The sequence below is a fragment of the Aptenodytes forsteri genome, unplaced genomic scaffold (genome assembly GCF_000699145.1).
Source record: "Aptenodytes forsteri isolate BGI_AS27 unplaced genomic scaffold, ASM69914v1 Scaffold51, whole genome shotgun sequence".
NCBI lineage: Eukaryota > Metazoa > Chordata > Aves > Sphenisciformes > Spheniscidae > Aptenodytes > Aptenodytes forsteri.
Genome location: NW_008795495.1, coordinates 1,021,034 through 1,038,785, shown reverse-complemented (window position 1 = coordinate 1,038,785; position 17,752 = coordinate 1,021,034). Strand labels below are relative to the sequence as shown.

At 34.4% G+C, this 17,752-nt stretch overlaps 1 protein-coding gene across 1 annotated transcript in view; it reads left to right on the top strand.

Moving 5' to 3' along the window:
• KLHL1 (kelch like family member 1) overlaps positions 1 to 16,723 on the top strand; it is a 194,315-nt gene extending 177,592 nt beyond the window's left edge. Inside the window, exons 8-10 of the mRNA XM_009281714.2 lie at positions 9,976 to 10,188; positions 14,788 to 14,959; positions 16,300 to 16,723. Of these exons, the coding sequence (XP_009279989.2) occupies positions 9,976 to 10,188; positions 14,788 to 14,959; positions 16,300 to 16,359 (445 nt within the window). The 3' untranslated portion in view covers positions 16,360 to 16,723. The remainder of the gene's footprint in view (positions 1 to 9,975; positions 10,189 to 14,787; positions 14,960 to 16,299) is intronic.
• The last annotated feature ends 1,029 nt before the right edge of the window (positions 16,724 to 17,752 follow it).

Here is a 17,752-nt window from a genome sequence, read left to right as displayed (position 1 = left end):
GCCAAGAAGGTCGTAGCCCTGCAGCCGTGTGCACATCTCTAACTCCTCGTGTTTATTCCCCATGCTACGTGCGTTTGCATAGGGGCAAAAATTATGGTGGTAGCTTTGGCCCCCATGCTACGTGCGTTTGCATAGGGGCAAAAATTATGGTGGGTTAGCTTTGGCTAACAGTCAAATGCCCACCTAGCCACTCACTCACTCTCCTTCATCAGACAAGGGGAGAAAATAGGATGAGATTGCCCATGGGTTGAGATAAAGACAGCAATATCACTTATCAATTACCGTCACAGGCAAAACAGACTCGACTTGGGGAAAATTAATGTAATTTATTGCTAATAAAAATAGATTCCGGGTAGTGAGAAACAAAGACAAATTTTAAAACACCACCTTTCTTCCCCCCTTTCCCAGGCTCAACTTATGTCTTTCATTCCCGATTCCTCTACCCCCACCCCTGAGCGGTGCAGAGGGATGGGGAATGGGAGTTGTGGTCAGTCCATAACTGCTCCTGTCTGCTGCTCCTTTCTCCTCACACATTTCCCTTGCTCCATCATGGGTTCTCCATAGGCTGCAGTCCTTCAGAAAATATCCTGCTGCTCCAACGTAGTATCCTCCACAGGCTGCAGCGTAGATATCTGCTCTGGTGCCATGGAGCATCTCCTCCTTCTCTGACTTCAGTGTTCCCTCTGCTGTTTCTCACTGTCTTTTTCCCCTCCTCACTCTGCCTGTGTGGCATTTTTTGCCTTTTCTTAATCCTGTTTTCCCCAAGGCATCACCATCTTGGCTGAGAGGCTCAGCTGTTCCCTGTGGTGCGTCTGTTGGAGCCGGCTGGAAGCGGCTGTGTCCGGCACGGGGCAGCCCCGGCCTCTCCTCACAGAGGCCGCCCCTGAGCACCCCTCGCCAGCACTTACAGCTGGTACAATTACAATATTGATTTTTGCACACTTAATCACTAAATAATTGCCACATACTGGACATGTGTTGAGTTAGGAGATCAGGTTTCCTATCAAATGTTGTCTAAATTGAGTTTGGAAAAGAAAAGATTATTAGAAACCAGTAAGGAAGCCATTTAAATTATGCAAAGATGAAAGATGAAGAATGGGGATAAGCTTCAAGTACCCAAGCAGCAAGTCTGTCCTGGGGCAAATGACCAGCTCTGGCCATGGTTCCCCTTTTTTTTTATAGCAGTTTTGAAAAAAGCTAAGTTGAACATTTTTTAAAACATTTGATCTTTTAGGAGGTTGGTGCAATAGCTCTATCTGTGGTTCTTGTTTCATAAATTTGGTACCAAAGGAAGTAATCAAATGCTCAAACTTTCTTGAGGACGAGACACAATTTATAATCTCAAGAAAGACATCAAAATTATGACTGGTGATTTTTTTTAAGCAGGAAAATGCAATACAAATACTAAGGGAAGATGCTTAAACTGACCCAGAGATATTTTCTTTTATAGGAACAAAACCATAAACATAGATCCTCTTAATCCAATCCAACACCTTTAACATTGGAGTTGTTTGAAAAGCCTCATCTTTCTTCATCAATTATGTTTCCTTCCTTTTTCCTGTTTATCTTAGTCACTGGTATTTGAATATATTCCCTTTTCATATTTTTATTGAAAGACTGTCCAACATAAAAATGTGATTTTGTGGTTGTGTCCTTTATGAAATTATTTATTATCAATTGGCAATGTCAGATTTTGTCTGTTGCTTGATTGTAGCTTAAGCATTCACAGAAATAGAGCATACTAATGATTTTTTTTTAAAATACATATGTATATACATATTTACTATTTTGTCCCTTCACTCCCATGCAAATTCATTTGTTATATTTTCAATTTGATTTGTTAGGTAGAGAGGCTTTAATAACATCTAGCTATATTTTTTAAAAAATAGGTTTTATTTATCTGTATTCAATTACATTCATTCAGTTCCATCAGTTTTGCAATACTTGGATTCATTTAGTAATGGATTTCCATAAATTGGATTATTGTCTTAGCAGTACTTTTCTAGCTATTCTCTTTTTCATTTTGAATGGGAAACACAGAGAGCTGTCCAATACAGACATTGGCATATGTGCAGGGGAATGTTTTGTTTTCAGGTCACTTAATGAAACAAAGCTGGAATTAAATTTGTGTTATTTAGATCAATATTGTGCCTGTGGTAAATAGCAGTTGCTTTAGTTTAATATGTCCCTTATAACTATTATGCATTATTATAAAGTGAACATCAGAAAATTTAGCTTGCTGAACCTTCATTTTCAAGAAAATACCAAAATTCAAACCAAATTAGTGCGTGCACAAGAAAGTTTCTCAAGACTGTCTTGTAGTTAGTCACTCACAGGAATATATTCGCTGTGTACTGACCTCAGAGAAGCATAGGTTAATAATTCCACAAAGTCCTTAATAGCAGTTCAGTTTGGCACAAGAGAATTAGCAATGTATTACATTCATATAACCACCTACAAAACTTGATTGCCTGGCTGATTACAACCTCCTCCAGGAGTTCTGCTTCTTTGCCTTTCATGCATCATATAATAAACTATCTGTGGCATTTTCTCTTAGCAGAATCATTAAGGCTTATTACTAATTCAGTGTCCTGGTCTGATCTTTTGTACTTCTGCACACAAATTCATATTTCGTACACGGGGGTCCCATGCAGCTCAGTGAATGTGCAACTCAATTCAATATGCATCATATTCTCTCTTCTTCAAGCAAGATTTAACTTGGTATTTTACATCCAGCCTGTAAAATAGGAGTCTCTGCACAGGCTTACTTCTTTTTATGTGGCTAGGCTAGCCTTAAAAAGGGCTAGAACAGATACAAGTTAGGTAAATATATGTGACTCTTAGAAGATGACAATGAAAAATCATGAAACTTTACAGTAAAACCAATATTTTTCCTACATTCCAAGGCAGATGTATATGCAGCTAGGATGCATTGCTCTTTAGAACCCAAATCATTGTTAGGAAACATGGCAGATGCTAAAGACATTGCTACATTGCAGGGTGGGGACTTGATGAGCCTGTTTTCTCTTGATATGTTATGGTCAGGCTCCCATATGGTCAGGCTTAGGCCACATTTCTATTTTGCGTGTTTACCACACATCTGCATCTTTTAGCGTGTACACCCCACCATGCACTTCTCTTCATCACCCACATAAAGAAGATTTTTGGACTAGCTGACTGTTGACTGGTATACAGCTAGCGTGACTGTCATTTGCTGTAAGGTCTGCCATTCAGTTTTTTGTAATAAGAAACATTTTGTCTTTACTACATAGTTCTTTTTTTTCTGTAAATTTTGTAATGAACAACAAATTCTACATAGATAATGAACATAACATAGTATGGTATGCATTAATTTGGGCATATAAAGGTACTTCAGACCAAGCAGGCATGGTGAGTTAACTTAGTCAGTCCTAATACCTGACAGGAAAAGGCCATCAGGTCACTCCATCAAACTTAAGCTTTTACATGTAACATATGTACCAATCGAGACAGTGGGAGGCAGTGTGGGTAATGCCTAGAAAGATTCACAGCCAATTTTTCAATTGTGCAGCTTCCACAATGAAGCACAGATTCTTAAGAAGCATTCAGCAATCACTGTCTTACCTCATGATCAAAACTGCAAAAGATATCGGCATCCCACATTCTGGATTATTCTGAAAGTCTGGCTTGTAATTATTATCTTTAGTGGGAGATGAAGCATGAGAATCCTAGCCTGTGTCAAAGAGTACCTAGTGCCTATATGCTGGGACCTGAAGGAAGCCCTTGATCAGTGCAGTCGGAGAAGTCTAGAGATACTCCCCTGACCAAATGTAGGCATTTACTTGAATTATATTCACACATGTATACACACATGTATTCGTGTGTGTGTATATACATGTGTATACACATACTTTCTTATTTCCACAGGTGTGTAAATCTGGAAGGATATTTAAACACCTAAATCTTACTGAAATGAAAGAAAGCTAAATATCTAATTTGATACTCAACTAAATATCTTTATGGGCAACAGCCCTTACAGCAGCTATCAAATATCTACTATACTCAGCAGAACAGAATACCATGCCATCTCCACTGTTAACTGATATTTCTATTTCTCTAATTTTAAACTTGATTAACTTCTTAATAACTAATATTGGGGTAAAATGAAATGTCTTTTGACTCGGTAGACCAACTTCAGCTGAATCTTTCATTATTGGTTAAAATCATTGAATTGAGAAGGATTTGTTCATTGTGAAGGTCACAGACAAAATGATCTAAGACTTTTTTTAAAGTCATCCATGTAATTGCAATGCACTGATAATTTTCATACTTCAGTAAAAACTAGGGAACTAGCTCAATATTATTAAATAAATGAGGTATTAATATGCTGTAATTGTGATTTTTAAACCTGAAGTAACACTTCAAAATTTCATGCCAAGCTAACAAGATAAGAAAGTATGACTGAACCAATTATATTTCCCATCAGAGCAGTTTTTTTCATGGCTGTTTTTGCTTGAGGGTTGTTTTCCTCTTGTGCCTTATTGACGATTCAGTTATTCTTTTACTAATCCATTTGAACTAAGAAAAATACTATACTTGGCATACATAATTACAGTCATGTAAAGAGAGAAAATAGGTTTCATACTGCATGCTTTCTGCCCATAATATTCTCACTGACTACAAACAAATACTTTAAAATCAATATTTTATGAATGACGTGAATATTTTGCCTGATACTGAAATACAGCAGTGCTTTTCCTTAACAAAAAATTCATGCTTTCACATCTGTTTCCGTAACAGATCTTACATTATCTAACCAACTAGAGAGCAAAATGAAATTTGACTTAGGATGATAATAATTACTTGTTAGGTATTTTATAAATGTAAATAATTTTACTAACCCTTTTTGCAATTAGAAGAGTGACAAACTAACTCACAAGCTATCAGCCTTAGAAATTTTTTGTAGAATTTTTTAAAATCTTGTCTCTGTTCTTACTATATTTTACTCTAAATGTACTTTGACCTATAAATAAATTTATACCTTAATTTAAGTCCTGTAGAAGTTATTTCAGGTTCTTTTATGACAGTTTTGACACTACTGATGTTTTATAAACGTGCTGTTTATTAGCTGCTGCTTTTGATCAAACTCTTTTCTCAAAAAGGCAATTATTCTGCCTCCTGCTATAGGGAAAAAGGGACATGTGTTGAAAATATTCTTCCTTAACTGTAGAAACTACAAAAAGGTGTAGATATTTTTTTAATATTTAAGTCAAAGTTGTGCAATAAATGGATACTGAGACAAAACAAAATGGAACAGCTATATGGTCTAAAATTATTAAACTCACAAAGAAGATGAATATAATAAACACATTAGCTCAGTGTAGCAGAAAGTAATTCTGTGAATTCAATAACAATTTCTTATTTAGGACAGATTCATTGTATTTTTTTTTTAATAAATAAGAGAGCAAATAAAGGGCCATAAGCTCATGTTGTAGTAAATGATTAATTTACAAAGACTATTTTGTCTTAACTATCTTATAGCCTGATACAGTCAAGAACATTTTTAACTGGTGGAATCCACATTCAATCACTGGTCTTGCAGAGATAATGTAGCCCATATAAATTTGATTAGAATTAAATTTACTCGAAACACTTTCTTTCTATTAGGAAACTGTACTTTCTAGTGTAGGAAGAAGAACTTTGCCATAATAATATTATCCATGCAAAGTGTGTTTTTCTTTCAATATTTTCTATCAGTAGTTACTATTTCTTTAACTGCAGGCACTTACTCTATGACTTTTTTTTCCTTCACTTTTTTTTTGGTCAAACTGTATGTATTTTTAATTTACTGCACTACTGCATTACTGCACCAAATACATGAAATACCATTCCAAATTTACACACAAAAATAAGCCTTCATTAATGCTTTCCATTCAGAAAATTGTTTTTTCAATTTTTGCCAGTTCATTGGCATAACCAAGGCAGCATGGATAGATATCTTTCCTCTCCTATAGTCTGATTCCTAGATCAGGTATGGACTGATTGAGCAATACAGAAGTCCAGCACTGATGAAAGTTATCTTCCCCTCACTTCTACTGGGCAGATATCCTTTGTGCCAGAGTAATTCTCTGTTGCTCTTTCAGGCACACTAAAAGGGCAGAAAAGGGTAAAAAGGGGCCAAAGCAAAAGACTGGATATGGTGTTTGATATTCATAGTAAAAGAATTTTGAAAGGCAAAACCTCGTTAAGAAATGCAGCAAAGCCATGATTCAACTGTTTTCACAAGCCATAATACCTCACATCAAAGGCAGTCTGGTCTTTTGAGGTTGGTTTGTCTAACTGAATTTAAAAATGGCTTTTCTGATTAGTTATCAAAGGTTTGTAATGATAGCACTGAGATAAATGCTTTTGATCCAGCCAGTCATGATCTCTCCTGATGCCTCCTACTTTGAAACTTCTACTGCATTTTCTAGCCATTTTATACATATATATATACACAAATGTTTAGGAATCTCTGTCCATCTTAATACAAAAAGAAGTGACCAAACCCTGAAAAGACAAATTTCCAGCTCAGAGGAGACTGAGTTTGGTCTAAATTCATATTTACACACAGTGTCTGAATAAGCTGAAATATAGGCCATTGGGGAATAGAAATCTATAACATCTCCACAGGCAAAACTTTCACTGTGATCAGTGGAGATAAAAGTACTCAGTACTGGATGCTTTTTCCTTGTCGATCTTCCCCTCTAAACAGTGGTGATTATAATAGAAATCCCAACAGTTTTGATGGGATACACAAGGAGGTGCAATTCAGTTAACAGAATATTCCCAACTCAAAAATGAATGAAGATACGACTATTATGTGATCGTGATTATGCTTATTTCTCAAGCTTTCTTTTTAATCATGCAATGTTGAAAATAAAAGTCTTACAATACTGTAGGTGCTTAAATGCTATTAAGAGATATGGCACCTACAAGAAGTCTACAGACACCAGTAATCTGGGAGAAATAGAAAAAATTGAGCTATGTGTTTGATGCTAGTTGAAGTAGTACGTAAGGCAAGGTAAAATTACTAAGATAATATTGTAAATTAACAAAGTGAAATTAGCAAACAAAGCAAAATTTGAGGAACTTGAATTCGCTAAATTCAGACTCACTGGATTACTTTTCAGCTCTGAATTCTGCAAGTACTTGTACATGACAATGAAAGTCTACTTACAAGTATTTTCAACAAATTATCCAGAGCAGGGGTGGTACCAGGTAACTGAAGTAATAGAACTGAATATACCTAAGAGGTATAAGAGTAGCCCTTGCAATTACAGGACTGATATCTGATCTCAGAAGTGCCAGGTTTTCAGGCTTTTTAGAGAAATACATTATACTTTTCCCTATAGAAATTTTACTCTAAACTGTTACCAAGAAAGACAAAGCTGCAAAAATAGATTCATTTTAAGTCATCTAATAAAATAGGACTCTGAGCACTAAGAAGGAAGTAAGACTACTAAATATCTTTGGATATAAGTATTGCAAAAATTTCAGTTAGCTGTACAGTATCCTGAATATTCAGCACTGGTTGCAGAGTTGTTCTGCAGTCATTTTGGGCCTTTGTGACCAAGGATTAGGGAACTTGGCTGAAGAGTGGGAGCAATTCCTGACTGAGGTGTTCAGGCTCAGCCACAACCAGAGCTTTAAAACAATTACTCGATTTCCAACTTTTATTTGTCTGAACTAGACCTTTGTGAAATAAAATTTTATTGTTAGTCTTATGAACTATTCCTTGCTGAGGAATATACACAATCAAACCCTAAAATGATAGTTCCAAAATCTGATTTTGGAAATTAATTTTGGTTTGTTCTGAATAGCGTAGAGCATTTTAACAAAAACTAGGTGGTTCCAATCACTATGGTCTTCATTTTTAGGGATCGATTCACTTATCTACATGTAATTACCTACTGTCATTTGAATTGCCTCAGGATATCTTACTTGACCTCCAGCAATCATGCATGTTTCTCCTGTGTAATCTTTGTCATATCTGCCAGTCTGTAGGGAATGTCACCGTACCCTAGATGTCACAAAAAATGTTTGATCACTGTCTGTGGGAAGCTGAACCAAGTCCCATCTTTGAAAATAAGGATAACATCCTTCCAGACACCTACATGTAAATGCTTATATTTACATTTATATTAATGTAAATGTATTTGGATCACATGTTTAAATTTTTTTTAGTGCTGTTCTGCAGTTCTTACTCTCTGCTGAAGAAAAAAAGTACAGTTGTGGCTGGTGAATCAAATTGTTCTTTAGGTTCAGCTGACTACCCTGAGCATAACAGCAATTTAGATGCTGTAAACACCCACAGATTAACACTTACATGTCTTAATCTTGAATTGGATCCCACCTGTAGATATCTGATAATCATATAGAAAGGTAAATGTCTTAGGTCTGGACCTACAGAAATAGTTGCAAAAAAGTGTATTTGCTTTAACATCTTCCATAGAGGAGTATGGATTCTCCTGGCTACTTTTGTCAGAGCACAAGTATGTCTGTCAGGCAGTACCAAAATGTTCTATGGCTTCAGTGACATATTTAGTGGTAGTATGGTACTTCCTTATTCATCAGCATCCATGCCAATGAAACGTAGTGGTAAAAGCACATTTAAGTAGCTCTGAATTCATGGAGCGCTTAGGACAGTAAAAGCTTCCAAATGAGTAATTGCTTCACACAGACAGCTTTTGCATCCTAAATTGCTCAGTGGCTGGACTTTAAAATAGCCTGTGTTTCTATTAGTTAATCTCCAGGCACTGTAGAAAAGGCAACAGACTGCAAAAGGATTCATATAAGAAATGAATGCAGCATGGTAATAGTGGAAAAGAACAATCAGAACTGTTTCCTCCTAGGAACCATTATAAAGGGAGGAAGGAAACAAGTTTCTTGCCTGCAGATAGTTACAAACACAACATATTTTTTGTTAAACCACATTTTTGCATTTCGACTTTAAAATATTTTCAGAAGTTTTCCATGACTTCGCTACAGAACTCAATCCTCATAATATATTCTGATGAAGAAAATCAACATACAGTGCCTGGGGGTATCATTTTCTTACTTGCTGAGTAGACATGTTAATGTTAGTGTGGGCAATACCTTTCTTCAGTATAACCAAGAACCTTGAAACCGAGGTAGTACTTTTTAAAAATCCGTGTTTAAAACATAACGCGATATTCTTTTCTGCAATGCACTGCATATTTGATCTCTACTATATTGTAAGTGTAAAATTCATTCTGGACATGAGCCTCCCATTGGCAGTTTTATATGTGGAATAGGCTGAATACTAGATCAAAGACTGACTACAGTTTTCCATATGGTTTGTACTTTAGCATACAGAGCTTATGCAGTACTCTTTTTTTTTTCTTTCTTTTTTTTTTTTTCCCTCAAGAAGGGAGAATTAGAAGCTTGTGAATCTATTCAGTAAAAAAAATTATACAAGATAAAATATTAAAATACAGGACAGGCTAATTCCCACTACTTTGATGCATGATAAAAACACAGAGAAACTATAATAAATGGATTGCATGTTTCTGGTTTGTCTGGATTACCAATTATAAGTTAGCACTTTCACTTCCGCCTCACAGATGATGAGCAGTTAGGCAGCAACCCTGCTTACATGATTTATAAATCTATAGAGACAAATCTGTATGTCACTTACGGCACTCTTGGCAGTATATGCTGTAATAGAAGAATGAAAATATCCATTACTGGAAAGAAAATATCTTCCTTTCTATTCAGGTGGGCAAAGCACTAAGTAGTATGTGAATTTGGTAAAAATATTAAAATCATCTATGTTTGCTGACCATATTAAATTCATATGAATTTGAGAGATTATATTTTTTTCTTTTTCCTGTTTGCTGATGTCAGATAAAAAACCCAGATGATCCTTGATTTTATTTCTACAGTTCTGAGCTCTAGTTTTATTAACATTTTTATTTGCATGGACTTTCTTAGGTTATATTCAGTTGGAGGTCGGGATGGAAGTTCGTGTTTGAGTTCAATGGAATATTATGATCCTCACACAAATAAATGGAATATGTGTGCTCCTATGTGTAAGAGAAGAGGAGGTGTAGGAGTGGCTACATGTGATGGCTTTCTTTATGCAGTTGGAGGCCATGATGCTCCTGCTTCTAACCATTGTTCCCGACTGCTGGACTATGTAGAAAGGTATCCAATTATACATGCATTTTTTAAATACTAAGTAATGCCCAGTAGCATAATTTTCTTAGCTAAATGATGGTAAAACTAAACAGATGTTTTTATCTCAAGAAATGCCAACTTACTACTTACTTGAAAAATTCCATAGAGGTTTGTAGAAGACAATTTCTTTGAAGGTTATTTTCTTTCCCCTTTTTTCACAGACTAAATATATTATCATGGACACAAAACTCCACTCTTTTCACACCTCATTTAAGAAATCTTTTTTTTAAGGCACGATATTACGCACTGCAGAGTCATAAACTAAACTTTGCAGAGATAAAAATTCAGACTTGAAATAATTTTATAATGCCAAATTGTGTCTAGAAGTATTTCGTAACTCTAAAAACATGCTGAGCAAAGAAGAAATATAGAACTGCTTTGGTGATGGATATTTACAGTACATGACAGTAGCGTCCTTTAGCAACACTGCCACTTCCTGACGTGTTGATATAAGCCTTACACACTGTATTTACAGTACCCTGAATTTTGCAAGTGGATATTCTGCAAATTCAAGAATATCTAGTAGGGCAGCAGGGCACAGGTGGAGTGATTATACCATTCAATTTGAAGGTACTCTTCAAATGTTTCATGAAGGTTTGACTTTTTTCTGTTTCTGTATGCTTTAAAATAGAATAAGGAAAAATACACTGTCCAAATATGTACAGATTGCAAAGGTTAAGTTAGATATGTTTGAGTAGTTGGTTTATCTTAACATGCAAGTAAAGATAGATGCTGGGAGAGATTTATCTATTTATTTTCTGAAGGGATTAATCTTTAATTAAATGTCAATTATTGCTTCTGCTGAATCTGGCTTGGCATTTACCAGTTACCCAATATGTAATCCAAAAATTATAAAATAAAACTTACTTCTTACGTTATCCATATGATTTTGCTCAGTCTTAGGCTCATTCCCATCTCTACTGTATGTAAGCAAAGATCACAGACTGACAAATACTTTACTTCTCATCTCCAACAGACAGAAAGTTCATCAGAGAAATCCCATGATGCCTGTACTTACAGGGCCTATCCTTGTGAGCTTCTATTTATAAGGAACAATAACCAGAATTTTCAATGAAGTAAATTTATATTAAGACTACTAGTGATAATATTAATAAGTATGAAATCTTTCCAACTACTTCTGCTTATTGGTACTTGTAAGGGAGCTTTTCTTTCATTTTTCAGTCTCTGAGAAGAAAACCCTTCTGATGTTGAAGACAAACCACATCCCATCACATTTGTCTTTCTCAGGGGGGATTATAACAATGAACTAAACCACATATCCTTAAGCTATTTTATGTACTGGTATCTGAATTACATTATACAGTGTTCCTCGTCTAGGTATTTTTGCACTGATAGCAAAAAATGTGGATAATGTACTTCATGGGCGGTTAGCTTCCAGACTAAAAGTTGGGACTAACAAATCAGAACTTGTAAGGCTATTACCTTGCGTAGAGTGGATGTAAATTAACCGGTAGACTCCACTAAAACATAAAAAAACTCTCATGGCCCTCCCTGTGATTGATAAGTTTATAAGGTGGCTGGGATGTGATTTAATGTGTCTATTTTTACATTCAAAAATAATGCATCATCTTTAAAAAATAAGAACTTCTCAATAACTTAGGAAACCAAAGACTAGTAAGTAATAATAAGTTTATTATAGCAACTTATTTTATATCTTTCTTAACCTTTTACTTTCTGTAAACATCTAGGGTATCAATCTTTTTCAGGAATGAGTCTCTGCTTCAGTCATTTTGTCATTCTGATACAGCCCGATAGGATGTGCTTTATTCAAATACCAATTTTCTCCCAGAAGACTGTTAAACAATACATAATGTTTTAAAATTTATTTTTGAGATTATGTAAATCTAGTGAGAGCAGATATGTGTTTCTTAAACGCTACTGTTAAAATCCTGTTCAATAGTAATTAGGACTCCCAGTTTGAACTCTTCTAAGGTTGATGCAATTGTAAAGGATTTCCTATGGATTCAAGCATTCTAAAACAAAATAATAGTTATGTTTGGCTGCTCTTCACAAGCTGGGAAACTACAATGTTGTATTCCTTTTTAAAGATAAAATAACTAGTTCCTATTTAAGAATTATGAAATTTTGGAGATATTTTGGCAGATTTTATAAAGTAGGTTTCTTTTCAAAATGTTACTCCAAACTTGACAGCTATTAAATATATAAGCAAGTGATCTATAGTTTTTCCCCTTCGTCTCACCTTGATTTCAAATTTATTTCTTTCCACATTCAGGAACTTTTATCATAACCCTTCTCACCCTAGGGCATACCTAGTTATTATAAAGATGAAATGTACACTTGTTTTTAGCAGAAGAAGGGATATAAGAAATCTCAGACATTTTTCTGGCAATTACAAAAAACAAGTTCTTGTGCAGTTCTATTTTGTTGACAGAATTGAGTTATAAGAATTCTGTTTAGCCCTTGCTTACCTGTTTATTGGGGGAAAAAAAAAAAGTCCAAAGATGTAAATTGTATTTAGTTTTCCTTCTTTTGCAGCTCCTCACCTTGGCCCTTGTAATTCAAAAGTAGTGTATCAAAGAGTCTATTAAAATTTATTGCTTTTAGGCAGGTGAAGATACAGTGCATGCTGGTGCATTTCACTGGTCGTGAAACTCTTTCAGCTAGACGCATACGATGTTGTTGTTGAAAAAGTCACACAGTCTTTGAAAAAATTCACTCAAAATTATTTTTTTTTTGTCGTTACATGTGCATTTCCCTTCCACATATTCAGTCACTCTTTTAAAGTATTTTCCTCTCAAGTTTTAAAAGACATTTATCACAAATCTAGGTATTTAACTCAAAATTTCTTAAGAAAAGATAGCAAAATGAAAGAATGTGAATAAATAAAATAAATAAAATTTTAAAAAGAAAGGAAAATTAACAACACAATCAATTTAATGGCATTTTAGACATAAAAAGTTGAATACAACATTTTACCATTTTATTTTCTGAGAAGTCCAAATGAAGCCAGAAGGATTAGCAGCCAGTAGATGAGTAGATTTTTTTCCTAAAATGTATTTTTCTGTCAAGAACAATTTAATCAAGGTTAAAGACAATTCTGTTATTGTCTGATTTGAAGGTCATGTTACAAGCAAAGCACTGTAACATCATTGTTGCAATATCTATATTAAAAAGTTTAAAAAATTTCCATTGTTCAAATATAATGTGGGACTTATAACAGTATTCCTACCAGTTGCTTATTGAAAATATGAATGACTGAAATAGGGGCTCTTATAGTCAGCTTTTGTAGTAAAAACCTAGAATTTTCCTTTTTTGTAAAGTGTATGTATATACAACTTTCTGTAGGTTTATCAGCTTCTAGTTAATAAAGTTTAGACTACAAGAAAATATGTTGAAAGACCTTGACTCCCCCCGAAAAATGAACTTACAGCTAATACTGTCTCTTAAAGGTGTAGGAGAAAGTGGTTTGATGCCTAATTTTATAAAACAATATAGTAGTTAGAGGACTTGTAAATAAATAAGATTTTTAGCCATTATGGAGTTCCTTTATAATTATTTTAGTGAAATTATCATGCTCAAAGTTTGATCTACCTTACGCTTAAGCAAATTACTAAAGTCAGTCAAAGGATTTATATTCTTAAACTGTTTATTTTTTTCCACTGATTATCAAGTGATTCTACTACATAGTAGAGATGCTTAAGGACAGATGAAATTAATTCTAACATACTGTGATACAGTATTCTATTTTAGCAATATTTGTCATCTAAAAATGAGGTATCTAGTTTAACCTGATATTCCATACATCCTTAGAAACAAACTGAGAGACACTATCAAAAGGTGATTCATTTCTATTTTACAGATGTCTAAAACACACACAATGGAATGCCTTCTGAAATTACCTAATTTTTATATTGTTAATGAATACCTAAATTAATGGCTTAGGCTAAATGTTTAATTTTTAAATTACTATAATTATACAAAAGGAATTTTGCCTTCAGTTTTAAAAATTCTATGGTGATTAATGACCTAAAACAGGTACTACTCTCTTCACTTGAGCAAATATCAGGAGGAGAATCTAACTCTAATGCAGTTAAACATATCCCCTGAATTCTTAGGGAGGTTTTCTGGCTATGAACATTGTATAGTATAATTTTAGAAATTAAAATATAATGTAATATAATTTTAGAAAGAATATTTTTAATATGCTACAAGAAATATCCTATTTAAAATATATATATAAAAATAGACATACATCCAGCTATTGCTCTTATATCCTTCTCAAATCTCTTTTTATGACACCTTACCCCACAAATACCTTAGTTTATTCCAAAAGGTTAGCTGAACAAAAATTCCTAATCAACATTTAGAGGTTTGAATTGGGAACACAATAAATCTGTATGTTTTCTTTTTGCTGTTAGAATATTTTGGATAAGATAACACCTAAGATGCTAAATTTTTTTTTTGCCCCAGGAAAAAGAAAAAAAAAAAAAAGGGCTAATTCAAGGAGGTATATTTCAAGGAAGATCAGCATGAATTCACATTTATCTTCTCCCTGGACATTCAGTTTCCTTTCTCTTTCCTCAGGTATGATCCAAAAACTGATACATGGACAATGGTGGCTCCACTGAGTATGCCTCGAGATGCTGTTGGTGTCTGTCTCCTTGGTGACAAATTATATGCAGTAGGTGGCTATGATGGTCAAACATACCTGAACACTATGGAAGCATATGATCCTCAAAATAATGAATGGACACAGGTAATCATAAAGTCTTTATTTTTTTCATCTGTAACATATTTTGATAGTTGTACATAAAAACATTACTTTTCTGAAAAAAAAATCTGGTATCTGAGGTTGCCATAACTTTAAAAATAGTCCTAGTATTTTATCAGCTATTATGTAAGGAGTTTCCTCTGAAGACAGAAAAAAGAGAATTAGATCCTAAGAAACTGGAAAAAGACAGAATAAGCAGTCATTAGAAATATTATCTTGTTACCTTTCAGACAAAATTCTTGTTCTGTTCAATTTCTATAGCAAATTATTTTTTTTTCATCTTTCTTCATGTAGAAGAAATGTCATAAAAAGTATCAAAATGGATCTGGAATTTTAATTGGTAACCAGCATGTCCTGAAGATCCTTCATATGAAAATTTGCTTATTTTATGTAGAAAGTCAAGTTTTCATTTCATTCTTCAATACCATTATCTTCTGTTTGATGGATATTTTGAAATTTTGACCTGTATGTAAGTTCCTAATATTGGATCATATAAAAATTAATAGGTATAATAGAAATAGTGGTATAATGCAAGAAGCTGGGGACTGGTGATTTGCTTGTAGAAGGGATGTATTTTATTATGTCACAGTAGTGCTTGGAAAGATTTGGGTTCACAGCAAAGCCTTAAAAAAACCCAAAGGATTATTTCAACACTTACTGATATTAATTCTGTTTTAAGACTTTCTGAAAAAGTAATTTGTTCCACCAGTGTAGATGTTTACTTCTGAATTAGTCACCCTAAGTACCCCTTAAAGTTAGTCAGAAAAGTACATACTTCAAAAGCATGATCTTATCCTAAAACAAGTGTACTATCATTACTATTATTATTACATACCATATAAGCTGACTGTACTGTGTTAGTTTCAGCAAGATCCGGTCTCCTAAAGTTATTAATCCTCGTGTTGTCCTGAATAGTGTCTAAAGCTGCCAAACTTATTCTAAAGGACACTTGAACCTGTTTAGGAATACTGGAACCATAAAATTTTGGTATTGGTAACCTTGACCTTGCCTCAGGGACTAAAGTGGAAGCATTAGCTACAGTCTACAGATTATAGAAACCCCTTGCATATCAACAGTTCACAAAACTGATGACAGCTCTAAAATCACTCCTTCTTTTTCCTGTTCTCACACTTTCAAGTGAAAGATGTCAGATGTGAGTAAGTAACCTTAAAACTACAATACTAGAATATTGTGGGTTGTATTTATTTTTAGTGGTTTATACTCCCATTAATTTTGACCATTTTAGAGTAACGTTGACACAGCACTTTGGCAATCTCTTGCATGGCTTGTTCCTGTTCAGTTAATTTGTATCTTTTTTTCTGCAGATGGCTTCCCTAAATATTGGAAGAGCTGGTGCCTGTGTTGTAGTCATCAAACAACCATGACTTTTTCAGCACTGCTTAGGATTTTACTAACTGTGAAATGATTATTTTTCTATCAGACAACAAGAATGATAACTTCATGAGAACAAAGATTTACACAGTGAATACTCTGTTGATCACAAACTTGAAGAAGTTTGGAAGTGAGAAAGATTGAGTATTTATGCCCTATAAAAGCATAAAAACTGTTCACAGTCAGTGAACAAGAAAAAAAATCAGTCTGTTGTAGGCATAAATATGTGAACATGGAGAAGTAAGTTCAGGTACTGTTCTCACGAATGTGTCCTGCAGAACTGGATAATCAAGGGACAGCTCTACACAAGGAGCAGGAGGGAACACGAGAACAGTTTTCGTGGCCACAAAAGTTTTAACTGCAGAAACATCAAAGTACATTTAATCACTTTTAAACTGTGTTTTTTAAAAGAGAAAAGTAGGTAGTAATATAAAATTTTTCTGTTCAGGTCTTGTCTTCAGAAGGGTTATGGCCTCATTTAAACAGGCAGTTTAGTTCTTACTGAAGGGAAGAGGTAGAAAAGTCTGGATATTCAAGTTTCATTCATAATGACTGAGCTGTTGCTTTACAGTAGGAAGAAAAACAAAACTAAAAGCAAACCTCCAATATGACTTTTTTTTGTAACTTCAGATTGTACCTCCTTGCCAGTGTTAACATATCTTATAAGTGAGTCTACTGAAGGGGAAGTTTGTGTGTTTAATCGAATTATACACAAAGCAATCCTTTGGCTGCACTGGGGCTTTGTTGCAAATGCGGGAGTCAAAAGAACACTTTCCTAATTCTTTCTTAACCTTATATTCAATTTAAGCATGTGGGCTCTGATCTCATTGTTTAATGCATCTTCTGCATGTTGGAAGCTCATGAAAAGCTGGAAAATTGATACTGTTCCTTCACTGCATCATGTAACAGATGAACCGTGACTACAGAACCTCTTCTAACATTTCAAGAGGGATAAAAATACTACATTTTATTTCTTTCTGATGCTCATACATACACGACTTTGCCTGATTAGAGCTGCCAATTTATGACTTTCCACTTATGACTAAGAATAACAGCACGTAGGGAATTCAGAATAAATGCAAGTGGAATAAGGAAAATTAGACTATTTGATCTAATAAAGTTCATATGGTAAAATACTAGTGTCATCTGTGCTTCCCTTTAGGGTTGATCATTTGTGGCAGTAACGATACTTTGAGCTTTTGCCTTGGCAGTAGATTTGACGTTGATGCTTTCTATCTTCTTAGCTGAATCAGTTAGAATCCTAAGGCCACTAATGGAACATGAAACTGTGCTATTCAGGGGGGCACAGGCCCTGGGACCGGGACTACCAAGTATACCTCTTCTTTAAAGCCTTGCTGATCCTTTAGGAAACATTTCATGGTCCAA